This window comes from Schistocerca americana, chromosome X, assembly GCF_021461395.2.
Source record: "Schistocerca americana isolate TAMUIC-IGC-003095 chromosome X, iqSchAmer2.1, whole genome shotgun sequence".
In the NCBI taxonomy this organism is placed as follows: Eukaryota; Metazoa; Arthropoda; class Insecta; order Orthoptera; family Acrididae; genus Schistocerca; species Schistocerca americana.
This window is the reverse complement of record NC_060130.1, coordinates 242,776,346-242,789,288: the sequence shown is the minus strand read 5'-3', so window position 1 is coordinate 242,789,288 and position 12,943 is coordinate 242,776,346. Positions and strand designations below refer to the sequence as shown.

At 40.5% G+C, this 12,943-nt stretch overlaps 1 protein-coding gene across 1 annotated transcript in view; it reads right to left on the bottom strand.

Moving 5' to 3' along the window:
* The window catches only part of LOC124554821 (protein sickie), a 1,236,186-nt gene that overhangs the window by 877,036 nt on the left and 346,207 nt on the right, over nucleotides 1–12,943 (bottom strand). Inside the window, exon 3 of the mRNA XM_047128484.1 lies at nucleotides 4,599–4,651. Within this exon, the coding sequence (XP_046984440.1) occupies nucleotides 4,599–4,601 (3 nt within the window). The 5' untranslated portion in view covers nucleotides 4,602–4,651. The remainder of the gene's footprint in view (nucleotides 1–4,598; nucleotides 4,652–12,943) is intronic.

Genomic DNA, 12,943 nt, shown 5'->3' with positions numbered 1-12,943 from the left:
ACGACACCTGTAGATACTATACGAAAGATCTTCGTGTGCACTTAACGATGGAAGGAGATTGTTCTGCTTTACAGAAAGTCTGTAATAACGGACTTATTAGATTATTGATAGTGTTCTTCACATCAAAAAGCAGTGAATGAAAGATATCAAATTTCACTAACGTGTTAATTGGCGGTTATTACACACACACACACACACACACACACACACACAAACACACACACTTGCACATTATTAGACAACGCCACTCAAGCACGATAACAAAAACGACAGTCCACACGCCCTGTGGAAGTGTTGCAAGTTGTTTCTTGTTTCGTGATGCTGACAGCTATTAATTATGGGTCACGTTAGCGGGGCAAAAAAACGCAGCTGAGTCATGGACGTGGAAGAGGTCCGTGAGGGTATTTAAAACATAGCGACGGGCGTGTCCTGATGGCATTAAGGTTAGAAATATCCGAAGGAAGAAGGGTGGGGTCATTTCTGTGACTCTAGCTCATGCAGCTGGCTCTGTTTAGCATAAAGTTAATACGAATGCATGCACGGTTTCTGCGTTGTTACTGCATCTACGTACCGTGGCTTGGTACCATTAACGTTTACTCTGTAGCCATCAAAAACAAGCTACATAGCTGTTGGTAAAGTTGAGACAATAATATTTATAACGCTGACTACTGACGACACAGATTGGTCAATTTTTCAGTACTGCCTAAGAAATTATTACCTAAACGGTATAAACCCCAAGACGCGTCAAGAAAATAACAGAGTTTAACATATCGTTGACGTCGACATAATTAGAGGCGGAGTACTCGTTCACATGAACGAGGGTGAAGAGGGCAATGAATCATGGCCTTATTGAGAGAACCATCCGACTCTCGTGTGACGTGATTTTGGGAAACCGTGGAAAACAGGAAGCAGCATCGAGGAGAGCGAGAAAGTAACGGCATCATTATTTTAAGCGGACAAAATTTTTGACACCATCACGGAAATCAAATGATTTATTATTTAAAAGAACAGATCAAAACAAGTCAGTGACCACGATGCAGAAATCAACTATAAGAAGGCAAATTTAAACGAGATATTTGAACGTAGAAATTAATGGAAAACACAGCTTTGTATCACTTAGGAATTGCACAAAATAGAAATGCTAATAATTAATAAGCTTCTACATATTCGTCATAGACGCTTCCAGCAGTTCGCAGGTGTTATAAAACGACATGATAATGGGCTACGAGTGAGGGCTCACAGATTCGTTCTTGTGAAGCATGCTACAGCTGTTAGGAGAGTACAGAAAAACATCATCTTCGCCTTTTTTGGAAAATCATGACTGTTTTTTATTGCAGAATTATATTTGTGCACGTAACACTTGAAACTGGAATTATGAATTATTAGTTAAACAGAGGGATTTTGGGAAAGGAAGATCATTAGCAAGTACTCACTAAATCTGAAGACAGAGATTTGATCTCACAACATTAGCAACTGCGGTAGCAAGTTTCTCCCACTGGACGAAAAGATACTGATGTGTACCCCGATGTCCGAGTGTGACTGTAAATAAGACACTTTCAAAATGTTCAAATGTGTGTGAAATCTTATGGGACTTAACTGCTAAGGTCATCAGTCCCTAAGCTTACACACTACTTAACCTAAATTATCCTTAGGACAAACACACAAACCCATGCCCGAGGGCGGACTCGAACCTCCGCCGGGACCAGCCTAGGACACTTTCAATCAGCTAAAGTATTAATAAATGGTGAGGTGAAAAAGATGTAAGACTGCTCACACTACAAAGGAAATCATTGTCGTAGCGTTTTAGTATTGGAGTATTTTTTAATCTTGAACTGCGTTATTACGCTAAGAACAAGTTTAATCAGAATCGCTCTACTCAGTGACAGTGGACGTGAAATTTACTACAGACGCGTTTTTTCGCTTCGCTGGAAGGCAGAAACGGCTGAGATCCTTCGTTGTCTCACGGGGAAAGGTATGCAGAATGTTTTGAGTGCTGGAAGCAACGAATGCAACCTTGTGCGGACGTAAAGAGATCATCTTTGAACGCGACTATCACTAACTGAACACATTTCATAAGCGTACCAATTTGCAGCATCAGTCTTGTTTACACTGTATCGCATCTTGTAACTTCTCAACGGAGCGCAAGACTGTCTGTAGTAAACTGCTTGACGCCTGCACTCCCTCATTAACATGCTTCAGGGAACAGGTCTGTATTAATGAGAGCAGCAGCTTTTTCCCGACATATGTATATTTTTTCACCTGTTATGGACCACATTGTTTGACTGGGGAAAACAGTTAGCACTTGGTTGTGCTTGTACGTGTGAGGCACAAAAAGGAACAATAAGACACCAGTCATATAACTGATTCGCCTCCATGGGGAACGGATCCAATGGATGCACAATACGTCCTCCTCCTGTGAGAATCTCTAAGTAGCGAGCAGGGAGGACATGGACAAGGACTGCGAATAGGTGGCGCTCCTTCAGTTTACATAATATGGCTGTGAGTGGTACACCATTCCTTGTAGACGCGGTGGATAGTTCACGTTGATACAACAATAACAGGTCAATTTGATTCACGGAGTGGTCACGTGCACGTCCAAACACAACAGCTCATTCGAACCATTCTGTCGCGTCTCGACGCGACCTATGCGGTGATTCCAGACAACCGACTGGCACATGCGTATCACTTCACTGACATGACTTACAATAGCGGTAGATTCATATTACCGCCTGCTACCAGATCTATACCGTCTAAGGGGCTCCAAAGCGACTACAATGCCCCTCTACGGCGGTGATTCGTATCTTGCTTGGTGAGCGTATAAACACGTAAGGTGTCAGTTACTTTTTGGAAAGAACGGTTCAATATGACAAGAGGGCAATTAGACATTTTAATAAAGGATTTTGATGAGTCTTAATTATGTTGTAGAGGGAATTGTCTTGAGCACCTGTCTAGCGGCTTTTCAAACTACGGACCCATCTTTTCGAGAAAATCGATGTTGAAGTTTTATGCGTACCTCCTGTACGCGTAACGTCAGATTTGTTTTGCCCAGCGAGGTTAGCGCAAAGGATAAGGTTCATGGTTATCGTGATGATAGTACAGGTCCAAATCCTGCCCCTGTATTTTCTTTTTTCCTCTAGTTTCATGGTACACAATATCATTAAATAGTATATGTCACGTAAAATTGTCCAAAAATAGTCATTTTCGCCTTAGTAATCTCGTTAATAAATCAACCATTACAGCAAACGTCTTCACATGTGTATACCGCTCGTTACGGAATAGTTTACTCATCAAAACCCATGGTTAACAGGTCCGCTGGTAGTGGTAGCCTTGTGAGAAGCTAAGGAGCGTATAGGAGTTATAACCAGCCAGAAACCTTTCCAAAGACTGAAGTTCTAAAGTAAAATAAAAAAAAATAAAAATAAAAAACTGCTGAATACCTAGCGTTCGAGGATTCTGTCTTGTTCTGCCTGAAGCAGTCGTGTCCTTTAACTGTTATAATTCTGAAAACCCTCGGTTAAGATATACAGTACGATTCGGTGTTCCTTCCAATTGGAAAAAAAACCTGCTTCTGTCTTATACCGAAGGAAGGAAGAAAAGGACCGAAGGAAGGTTAGAGTTTAACATCCCATCGACAACGCGGTCATTACAGATGGAACACAAGCCCAGGTTACGAAACGATGGGGAAGGAAAGCGGCTGCGCGTTTCAAGGGAACCATTCTGGCCTTTGCCTGGAGCGATGTAGGGAAATCACTGAAAACCTAATCCTACTCCGACACTTCCGAAGGGGAATACATAAAAAATATATATAATCATTTTTAAATCTCTTGATATGCAGATTGCAGTCTGTTCACCTAGACGGAAGTTTATCAACAAGCACTTGTGGCGCATCTCACGAAAGTATTCAACTTACATACACGACGCGCCGCACGGAGTGGCCGCGCGGTTTAGGGCACCATGTCACGGATTGCGCGGCCCCTCCTGCCGGAGGTACGAGTGCTCCCTCGGGCATGTGTGTGTGTGTGTGTGTGTGTGTGTGTGTGTGTGTGTGTGTGTGTGTGTGTGTGTGTGTTGTTCCTAGTATAAGTTAATTTAAATAGTGTATAAGTCTATGAACCGATGACCTCAGCAGTTTGATCCCTTAGCAATTCACACACACATACACGACGCGCCTAATACTTCAGTGAATGGGCAAACATTTAAATCCACTTCTGGTAACTCATTATTTTCTAAATGTATTTTGAAAATACCATGTAGCCAAGAACGAAAACACAAATTTTCAGTGTCTGACAATATTAACCAGTCGGGCTAAAAACGTGCAGTTTTCACTGATAATGTTTCCAGAATGAAATGCTATACGACTATTAAAGCAATAAATATTTCGTGATTTATCATTTTTCCATAAATTTCTAGTTAACGACGTCAGCTAAAAAATGAAAATCCTTTAACGTATGTGAGTGAAATGTCTGATAGAGTCAAATGCCTCGTTCGGTTTATTTGTGTACACTTCACTATAAAAGTTAAACTTACGAAACATAGCGTTTAGTAGCATCAAAAAATATTATATAAATATATAAATTACTGAACGACATTCAACTCACCATCTGGGAAGAGTTCTTGGGTTTTCTGTTAATGTCTGCGACTTTGTGGTTAGCTGAAACAAAAACATGTACAATTAAGTATTATTTTTTCAACTAGTGAAACTAATTTATAAAATACAATTATTGTCTCGTCAAATCTACTTTACTGGTTCCAAGCTGGGATTTCATCCTGAAAGTGATGAGAAAGGAGGAGGCGAAGGAAAAACAAGATCTTTAAAGAACCACGATTTACCTGGCCCGTGCGACAGAACCGCGTGAGGGGACATTGCCAGGGTGACAGCGAAGACCTCAACGGTAGTGAAGACGGAGAGAATGGATGTCGGTACGTCGAAACTAGTGAAAGAGGCATCGCATTTACGAAATTCACATTGCGTCTGACTTGGATCAAGCGGCAATGTGGTCGACGTCTGTTCACCACAGGTGTGATCAGACCTTAAAATTCTGGAATTAACGCCTCCAAGCTTAACCACTGAATTATCTTTACAAACTCAACTCTGTAGTTCCAAGTAATTCCAAATTATCCCAATAGATAACAAGTCCTCCGCCATCAGTGGTGCAACAAATCTTCCGGATTCTGATAACTCTAGGCTGTAGCGTTATATCCCAAGTGATAGGAAAGCTGAGTCCTCTTGCGAACTCAACCCCAAAATCAAAGCTTTGTTTGGTACAAACAACATTAACTGACTCCTAAAACCAGGAGAGCACTACAGATTAGAAGAAACATTTTAAAAAATAGAGTTTCAAAAAAATGGTTCAAATGGCTCTGAGCACTATGGGACTTAACATCTGTGGTCATCAGTCCCCTAGAACTTAGAACTACTTAAACCTAACTAACGTAATGACATCACACATCCATGCCCGAGGCAGGATTCGAACCTGCAACCGTAGCGGTCACGCGGTTCCAGACTGAAGCGCCTAGAACCGCACGGCCACACCGGCCGGCCTCTTCTTCTGACATTCCAGGTTTAGGCCTAGGGCCTGTTCTGGCCTAGCCATCTCTTCGTCGGTCTTCCCACACTTCTCTTGCCCCATGGCTTATAATCTGTTGCTAGTTGGGTTAATGGTGACATACGAAGCACGTGGTCTCTCCATTTCTCTTTGTACTCGATTGCAATTTGTGTTATTGTGTTATTGGCTACATCCCTAATTATTCACTTATTAATTCGTTTGTAATTTTGTCTTTCCTAGTGCAGCCTTTCACAAATTTTCAAAATGTAATTTTTGACTCTTCTAGTTCCCATAAATCTTTATTTCTCAGCGCCAACTTTCCCGTCCCATATAATAAAAAGTGGACACTGCCATGACAATATAAAATTTTAGTTACCTCTCTTTCTCTCTTTTACCCTTAAGTGTTCTTCTTACTGTTCCTCATATACACTGGTAAGGATAAGTTTTCTCTGTGTATCCATATCTTCATCACATGTCGCATCCTAAATAACTCAAAAAAATGGTTCAAATGGCTCTGAGCACTGTGGGACTCAACTTCTGAGGTCATTAGAACTAGTTAAACCTAACTAACCTAAGGACATCACACACATCCATGCCCGAGGCAGGATTCGAACCTGCGACCGTAGCGGTCTCGCGGTTCCAGACTGCAGCGCCTAGAACCGCACGGCCACTTCGGCCGGCCCTAAATAACTGAAACGGATTATCTGTGCTATCGTTTTATTACTGAGGACTGCTTTTTTTCGTACAGTGTCAAAACCGATAATAGCCACGGTTTCAGTTTCATTTGCAGATATAGTCAACCTGTAGCTGACACTTGCCTCATTTAGTTTCTGTGATGTCTACTCCTTGTTCTTCATGTCTACATATTTATTTCTCAATATAGTCACCTTGGCGACGAAGACATTCCCCCAGTGCGAGACCAGTTTGTTAATACCGTCACTGAAGAGTGTTTGACTTTGCTGACAGAGCCACAATCTTCCCCCTTGCGCGGCTTCATCGCTATCAAAATGAAGTTCCTGCAGGTGTTCTTTAAGTTTTGGAAACAGATAAAAATCTACTGGGTCCAACTAGGGACTGTATGGAGAATGATCGATGACAGTGAGTCGAATCCGTGCTTTCAGTTGTCTAAGGGACTACAGCACGCTGTTTCTCACGCACCGACATAGTTACGTTACTCACCGCCATGTTACACGCTACAACTCTGAGCCCTGTATCGACATACGGCTGCAAGTATGTAGACAAGAAAAATAAATACCGAGAATGTTAACAAGGTTTATTTTATTTAAAAATACTTAAGAATTTTAACATATGAAATTGGGAGGCATTATTTGTCAGTATGTTTATGCTTCCCAATACTTACGCCTGATGGTGTTGTATGTGTTTTCGATTCTCTGATCGTGTTCATCTGTACAGATACTGAATAATGTTGGAGACAAACTACACCCTTCTTTAACGCTTTATTTGTTTGATTTGTTTGTATTTCGGACTTTATCTCTTTATCAGTGCCAGTTTTAATTCTGGTTACCATATATAGGCTTTTAGCGATTTGTATAAGATGTTTAGGAGTTCCTATTTTTTGCATTATTACCCGCAGATTATCTCTGTGAAATGTGTCAAATGGTTTTTCCTCATCCACAAATGCTAGGTGAGTTTCCAGATTAAATTCTCGTCTCTTTCGGATTATCTGTTTCAGTACTAACACATCATTTATGTACGGTATAATGTTCGTCCATTAAAATGACGTCCGAGATATATTGCACCTTTTCATTTATTTTTTGCTGTAGGTTTTGTATGCAGTGTTGAGAATATTTTTACTTCTGTTGTTAGATGTATTACTTCTTTCGCCTTTCTTATACGGGGTGGACCATTTTAATCTATAATGGGGAATAACTCGGGAAGAATATGAGGTACAGCAAAATGTTTTAGGTAAAAGGTGTAGGTTGCAAAGAGTGTCACGCATTTCAACGATTGGCTGGGACTTTGAACGTGATTTTCAAGGTAATTTGGAAATTAAAGTGATTTTCTTTAATGGGAACCCAGTATCTGACTTAAGATTTGGAAAGAGCGGAAAGCTTTACGTATAAAATGATACATTATTCAAGACTATTGTAAGGTTTAATAAAGATCAAATAAAAAAATATGTTTTTAGGTCTAGTAGGGATTAACTCGGGATAGAAGAGGGATATAGCAACATACAGTGTTAAATACAGACTGGAAGGGGCAACCACAGGAATGAGAGGCGAGGGAATGCACTCAGCGGCTTTTAAATCAATGCTCTATGATTTATTTATATTTGTTCTGTCTTGAAAATGTCGAAGTAACACTTATACGTTGTGATGTATTTATCATTTCCAATAAACACCTCAATTAAAACTTAAAGTTCAAATCTCTCTTCGCTCTTTGCAAATCCGACGTCACAAATAGGGGTTTCGGTGAAACAAAACTCAACCTCCGAACGACCTTCGGTAGGTGCCTTCCAGATCATGATTATTAGTAATGATACGTGACTCCTTACGCCCGGTCGGCCGGGGTGGCAAGTTCGAATCCTGTCTCGGGCATGGATGTGTGTGGTGTCCTTAGGTTAGTTAGGTTTAAGTAGTTCAAAGTTCTAGGGGACTGATGACCTCAGCAGTTAAGTCCCATAGTGCTCAGAGCCATTTGAATCCTTACGCCACTTCCAGTTTGGATCTGACAGTCTATATTGTTGGATCGCTCCTCTCTTTCGAATTAATCCCTATTAGAACTAAAAACATATTTGCTTATTTGGCATTCATTGAACCTTGCGATGACCATGAATAATGTATCATTTTATAGGTAAAATATGCCGACTTTTTCAAATCTTAAAAAAAAATTAGAGTTCTCATTAAAAAATTTCTTTCATCTTCAAGTCGCCTTGAAAATCACGTTCAAGCTCACAGTTATTAGAAGCAAATAGTGACCCTCTTAGCCATCTATAACATTTATCTAAAACATTTTGCTGAATTATATCTCTATCCCCGTTATGTATTAAACTGGTCCACCCTGTACATTGAAAAACTTGCACTATTTTCCATTCCTCTGTAATCACATATTTTATCCAGTGCGTGTCAAAAAGCTGCAGCATTCTTAATCCTAAGAGAATTCCCTCGTATTTAATCAGTTCGGTACTATTCCATCTAGTCCTGGTGATTTTCGGGTTTTCATCTATTTTAAACTGTCTTCAATTTCGTCAGACCTGTATAATCCATCCTTTGCGGTTGCTCTTTATTACCTGCTTCCTTGATTTCTGGATTGTACCATACGCCTTTCTGACGTATTATGCAATCAGTCCTGCAGCATATTGCGAAAGAGATGAGAAGCAATTTTCAGTACCAAACTGCGTTTCAACCTTAAAATTTACAAGAAAACTGGATTTAAACGACTTTATTACGCTATATCACGCTTATGTTATTTATGTAAAATATACGCTGATGTTTTCAACACCAATTTTTATACTTACAGCTGTTAGAGGTTATTAGTTACTAGTGGAACAAGAGTTATTAGAAGCTAACTACGCTGGAAACCTATGTATAAGCATTAAAAATTTACATAGTGTGTTTTGAATACTCCTCAGCAATATATATTAGCACGAAAGAAAATTTTCTTTAATGGTTGTATTAAATCGTCTGCAACATTCACGTTTGCGTAACTCGCTTCAAGGAAAAAGTTCTTATTCTGGATATTTCAGTTCTAATTCCGATTGTGCACTTTCGCCAATATGGCCAATGCCGAACATGCTGTAGTTTTGTCTTGATGAAATGGCTCTTTCTTTTGTGCACACCTTGGTCGCTTTTCAAGCAATTTCTGTTCCCAACGATGTAATGGACGGACACAATAGCGCTCACAAGGGGAAGGCCTCAGGCACGACCAACCGATTCGGTTCATGTATTGTAAGTCGTCTGTGTACAACCTGAAGTGAAAGACTAAGATATTTTCCCTCAACAACGCCGCGTTTTTGAGAAAATTACCGCTATAGTTCACGGCCCGCAATCGACTCAGAATTGACGGGATGCACAGAAAATAGAAAGTTAAGCATTTTTTATCAACAAACGCGTATTTTCTCTTCGGAGCGGCGCACCTGTGTTGGATTCCCAGTTGCAGTTTGCATTTTTTTTTGTTTTATCCCTTTCGAAATAGGTGGAATAATTTCTCAAACGACTTGGATTAGTAAAGAATTAAAAATTTGATGTTGGTCGCTTTACTATGACTCTTGCACTCACTCTCTTACATGTCCGCAATTTCCTTCGAACAACTAGTTGGATGGTACATATCACATAAACATTTAAAGTAAATACACCCAAGGCACAAAGAGTATCTAACGAAAGCAGTCTTTCCGTAAATACATCGTTCCGTCCGAAGATTCGAAGAAAAATAAACTTGGTTTACATTTTAAAATATTTCATTTTCTGGAATTAATTTTGATGCAAGCACGCATACGATAACATTGTCTGAAAAATCGGCGCTAAAACTTGATCATGAATTATGCTATGAATCGTTATCGCAACGTTAACAGCGAATAACAAAATAGGAATACGGATAAGCTACTATGAACAGCATAATGAACGCATTATTGTAACCAAGATAGACACGAAGCCCACACCCACCACAGTAGTACAGGTTTATATACCAACAAGAAGTGGAAGAAAAGTATAATGAGTTAAAGAAATTATTCAGATAGGTAAGGGAGATTAAAATTTAATAGTTATGGGGGACTGGAATTCTACAGTAGGAAAAGGAAGAAATGGAAAAACAATAGGTGAATATAGACTGCCGGCAGCTGTGACCGAGCAGTTCTAGGCGCTTGAGTCCCTAGCCGCGCTGCTGCTACGGTCGCAGGTTCGAATCCTGCCTCGGGCATGGATGTGTGTGATGTCCTTAGGTTAGTTAGGTTTAAGTAGTTCTAAGTCTAGGGGACTTACCGAGCGAGGTGGCGCAGTGGTTAGACACTGGACTCGCATTCGGGAGGACGACGGTTCAATCCCGCGTCCGGCCATCCTGAGTTGGATTTTCCGTGATTTCCCTAAATCACTCCAGGCAAATGCCGGGATGGATCCTCTGAAAGGGCACGGCCGACGTCCTTCCCCATCCTTCCCTAATCCGATGAGACCGATGACCACGCTGTCTGGTCTCCTTCCCCAAAACAACCAACCATCTAGGGGACTCAGATGTTAAGTCCCATAGTGCTTAGAGCCATTTCAACCATTGTTTTGTATATGGACTTGGGGAAAGGAATGAAAGACGAAGCCGCCTGGTAGAATTTTGAATCATGAAAGAAAGTTGATTACGTGGAAGAGACCTGGAGACACCGGAATGTTTCAGATTGATTATATAATATTAAGACAGAGATTTCGGATCCAGTTTTGAACTGTAAGACATTTCCAGAAGCAGATGTGGATTCTGATCACAATTTATTGATTAAGCATTGTAGATTAAAACTGAAGAAACAGCAAAAAGGTAGACATTTAAGGAGATGAGACCTAGATAAATTGAAGGTACTAGAGGCTGTACAGATTTTAGGAGAAGCATTAGGGAGCTATTGATAAGAAGAGGGGAAAGGAATACAGTGGAAGAAGAAGAATGGGTAGCCTTGGGAGATGAAATAGCGAAGAGAAATTTGTTAACATCGAGTACAGACTTAAGTGTCAGAAAGTATTTGTGTGGAGTGTAGCCATGTATGGAAGTGTAATATGGACGCTAAACAGTTTAGACAAGGAGAGAACAGATTTTGAAATGTGGTGTTACAGAAGACTGCTAAAGATTAGGTGGGTAGTTCATATAATGAATGAGGAGGTATTGAACAGAATTGGGGAGCAAAGAAATTAAAAAGTTTGTGGCACAAACTGACTAGGAGACGGGATCGGATGGTAGGACACATTCTGTGATATCAAGTGATCACGAATTTAGTGCTGGAGGGAAGCGTCGGTGGTAAAAATCGTAGAGCGAGATCAAGAGATGAATACAGTAAGAAGATTCAGAAGAATGTAGGTTGCAGTAGTTATTTGGAGATAAAGAGGCTTGCGCAGGATAGAATGGGGTGGAGAGCTGCATGAGTCTCTGTACTGAAGACTAAAACAAAAACAACCTTATGGGTACATGTGCGACGGTCGAAAAAGATCCTTTCCTCGATTTCTAGGAAAATATGCGTTTGCGGACAGAATGTATGTTACTGAGAACTACTCAGTTTTTAGTTATCTGTCAGGTTCTGGTCGATTGTGCGTCATAAACATTAGCGGCAGTTTTCTCGAAAACAGGTTCTGTTGAAATAAATGTCCTAGAATCCTTCAATTTAGGTAGTACACACGAAATTTGCCAAATATGAGCCGAACCGGTTAACCACGTCTGAGGCTTACCGTTGTCTGTTATGGTTCCAGCTTATTCCAGATACGAAGGAAAGGTACACAATTTCTCGGACTGGTACTAAAATAGTGTAAATATCAGTTAAATTTCGTTTCTGTTATGTTGGTAAATCTTACAGTCAACGTGGTCAGCAAAACAGTTTAATTAATTAGGTTCTTCATGTATTTATGATAGTGTATACAGTCTACAGGGTGGTCCATTGATCGTGACCGGGCCAAATACCTCACGAAATAAGCGTCAAACGAAAAAACTACAAAGAACGAAGCTTGTGTAACTTGAAGGGGAAAACCAGATGGCGCTATGGTTGGCCTGCTAGATGGCGCTGCCATAGGTGAAACGGATAAACTTTTTTTTTTTAATAGCAACCCCCATACTCGTGTAGCACGTAAAGAAATATGAATGTATTAGTTGGACAATTTTTTCCGCTTTGTGATAGATGGCGCTGTAATAGTCACAAACATATGGCTCACAATTTTAGACGAACAGTTGGTAACAGGTAGGTTTTTTAAATTAAAATACAGAACGTATGTACGTTTGAACATTTTATTTCAGTTGTTCCAATGTGATACATGTTCCTTTGTGAACTTATCATTTCTGAGAACGCATGCTGTTACAGCGTGATTACCTCTAAATACTACATTAATGCAATAAATGCTCAAAATGATGTCCGTCAACCTCAATGCATTTGGCAACACGTGTAACGACATTCCTCTCAACAGCGAGTAGTTCGCCTTCCGTAATGTTCGCACATGCATTGAAAATGCGCTGACGGATGTTGTCAGGCGTTTTCGGTGGATCACGATGGCAAATATCCTTCAACTTTCCCCACAGAAAGAAATCCGAGGACGTCAGATCCAGTGAACGTGCGGGCCATGGTATGGTGTTTCGACGACCTATCCACCTGTCACGAAATATGCTATTCAGTACCGCTTCAGCGGCACGCGAGCTATGTGCCGGACATCCATCATGTTGGAAGTACATCGCCATTCTGTCATGCAGTGAAACATAGGTAGAACATTACG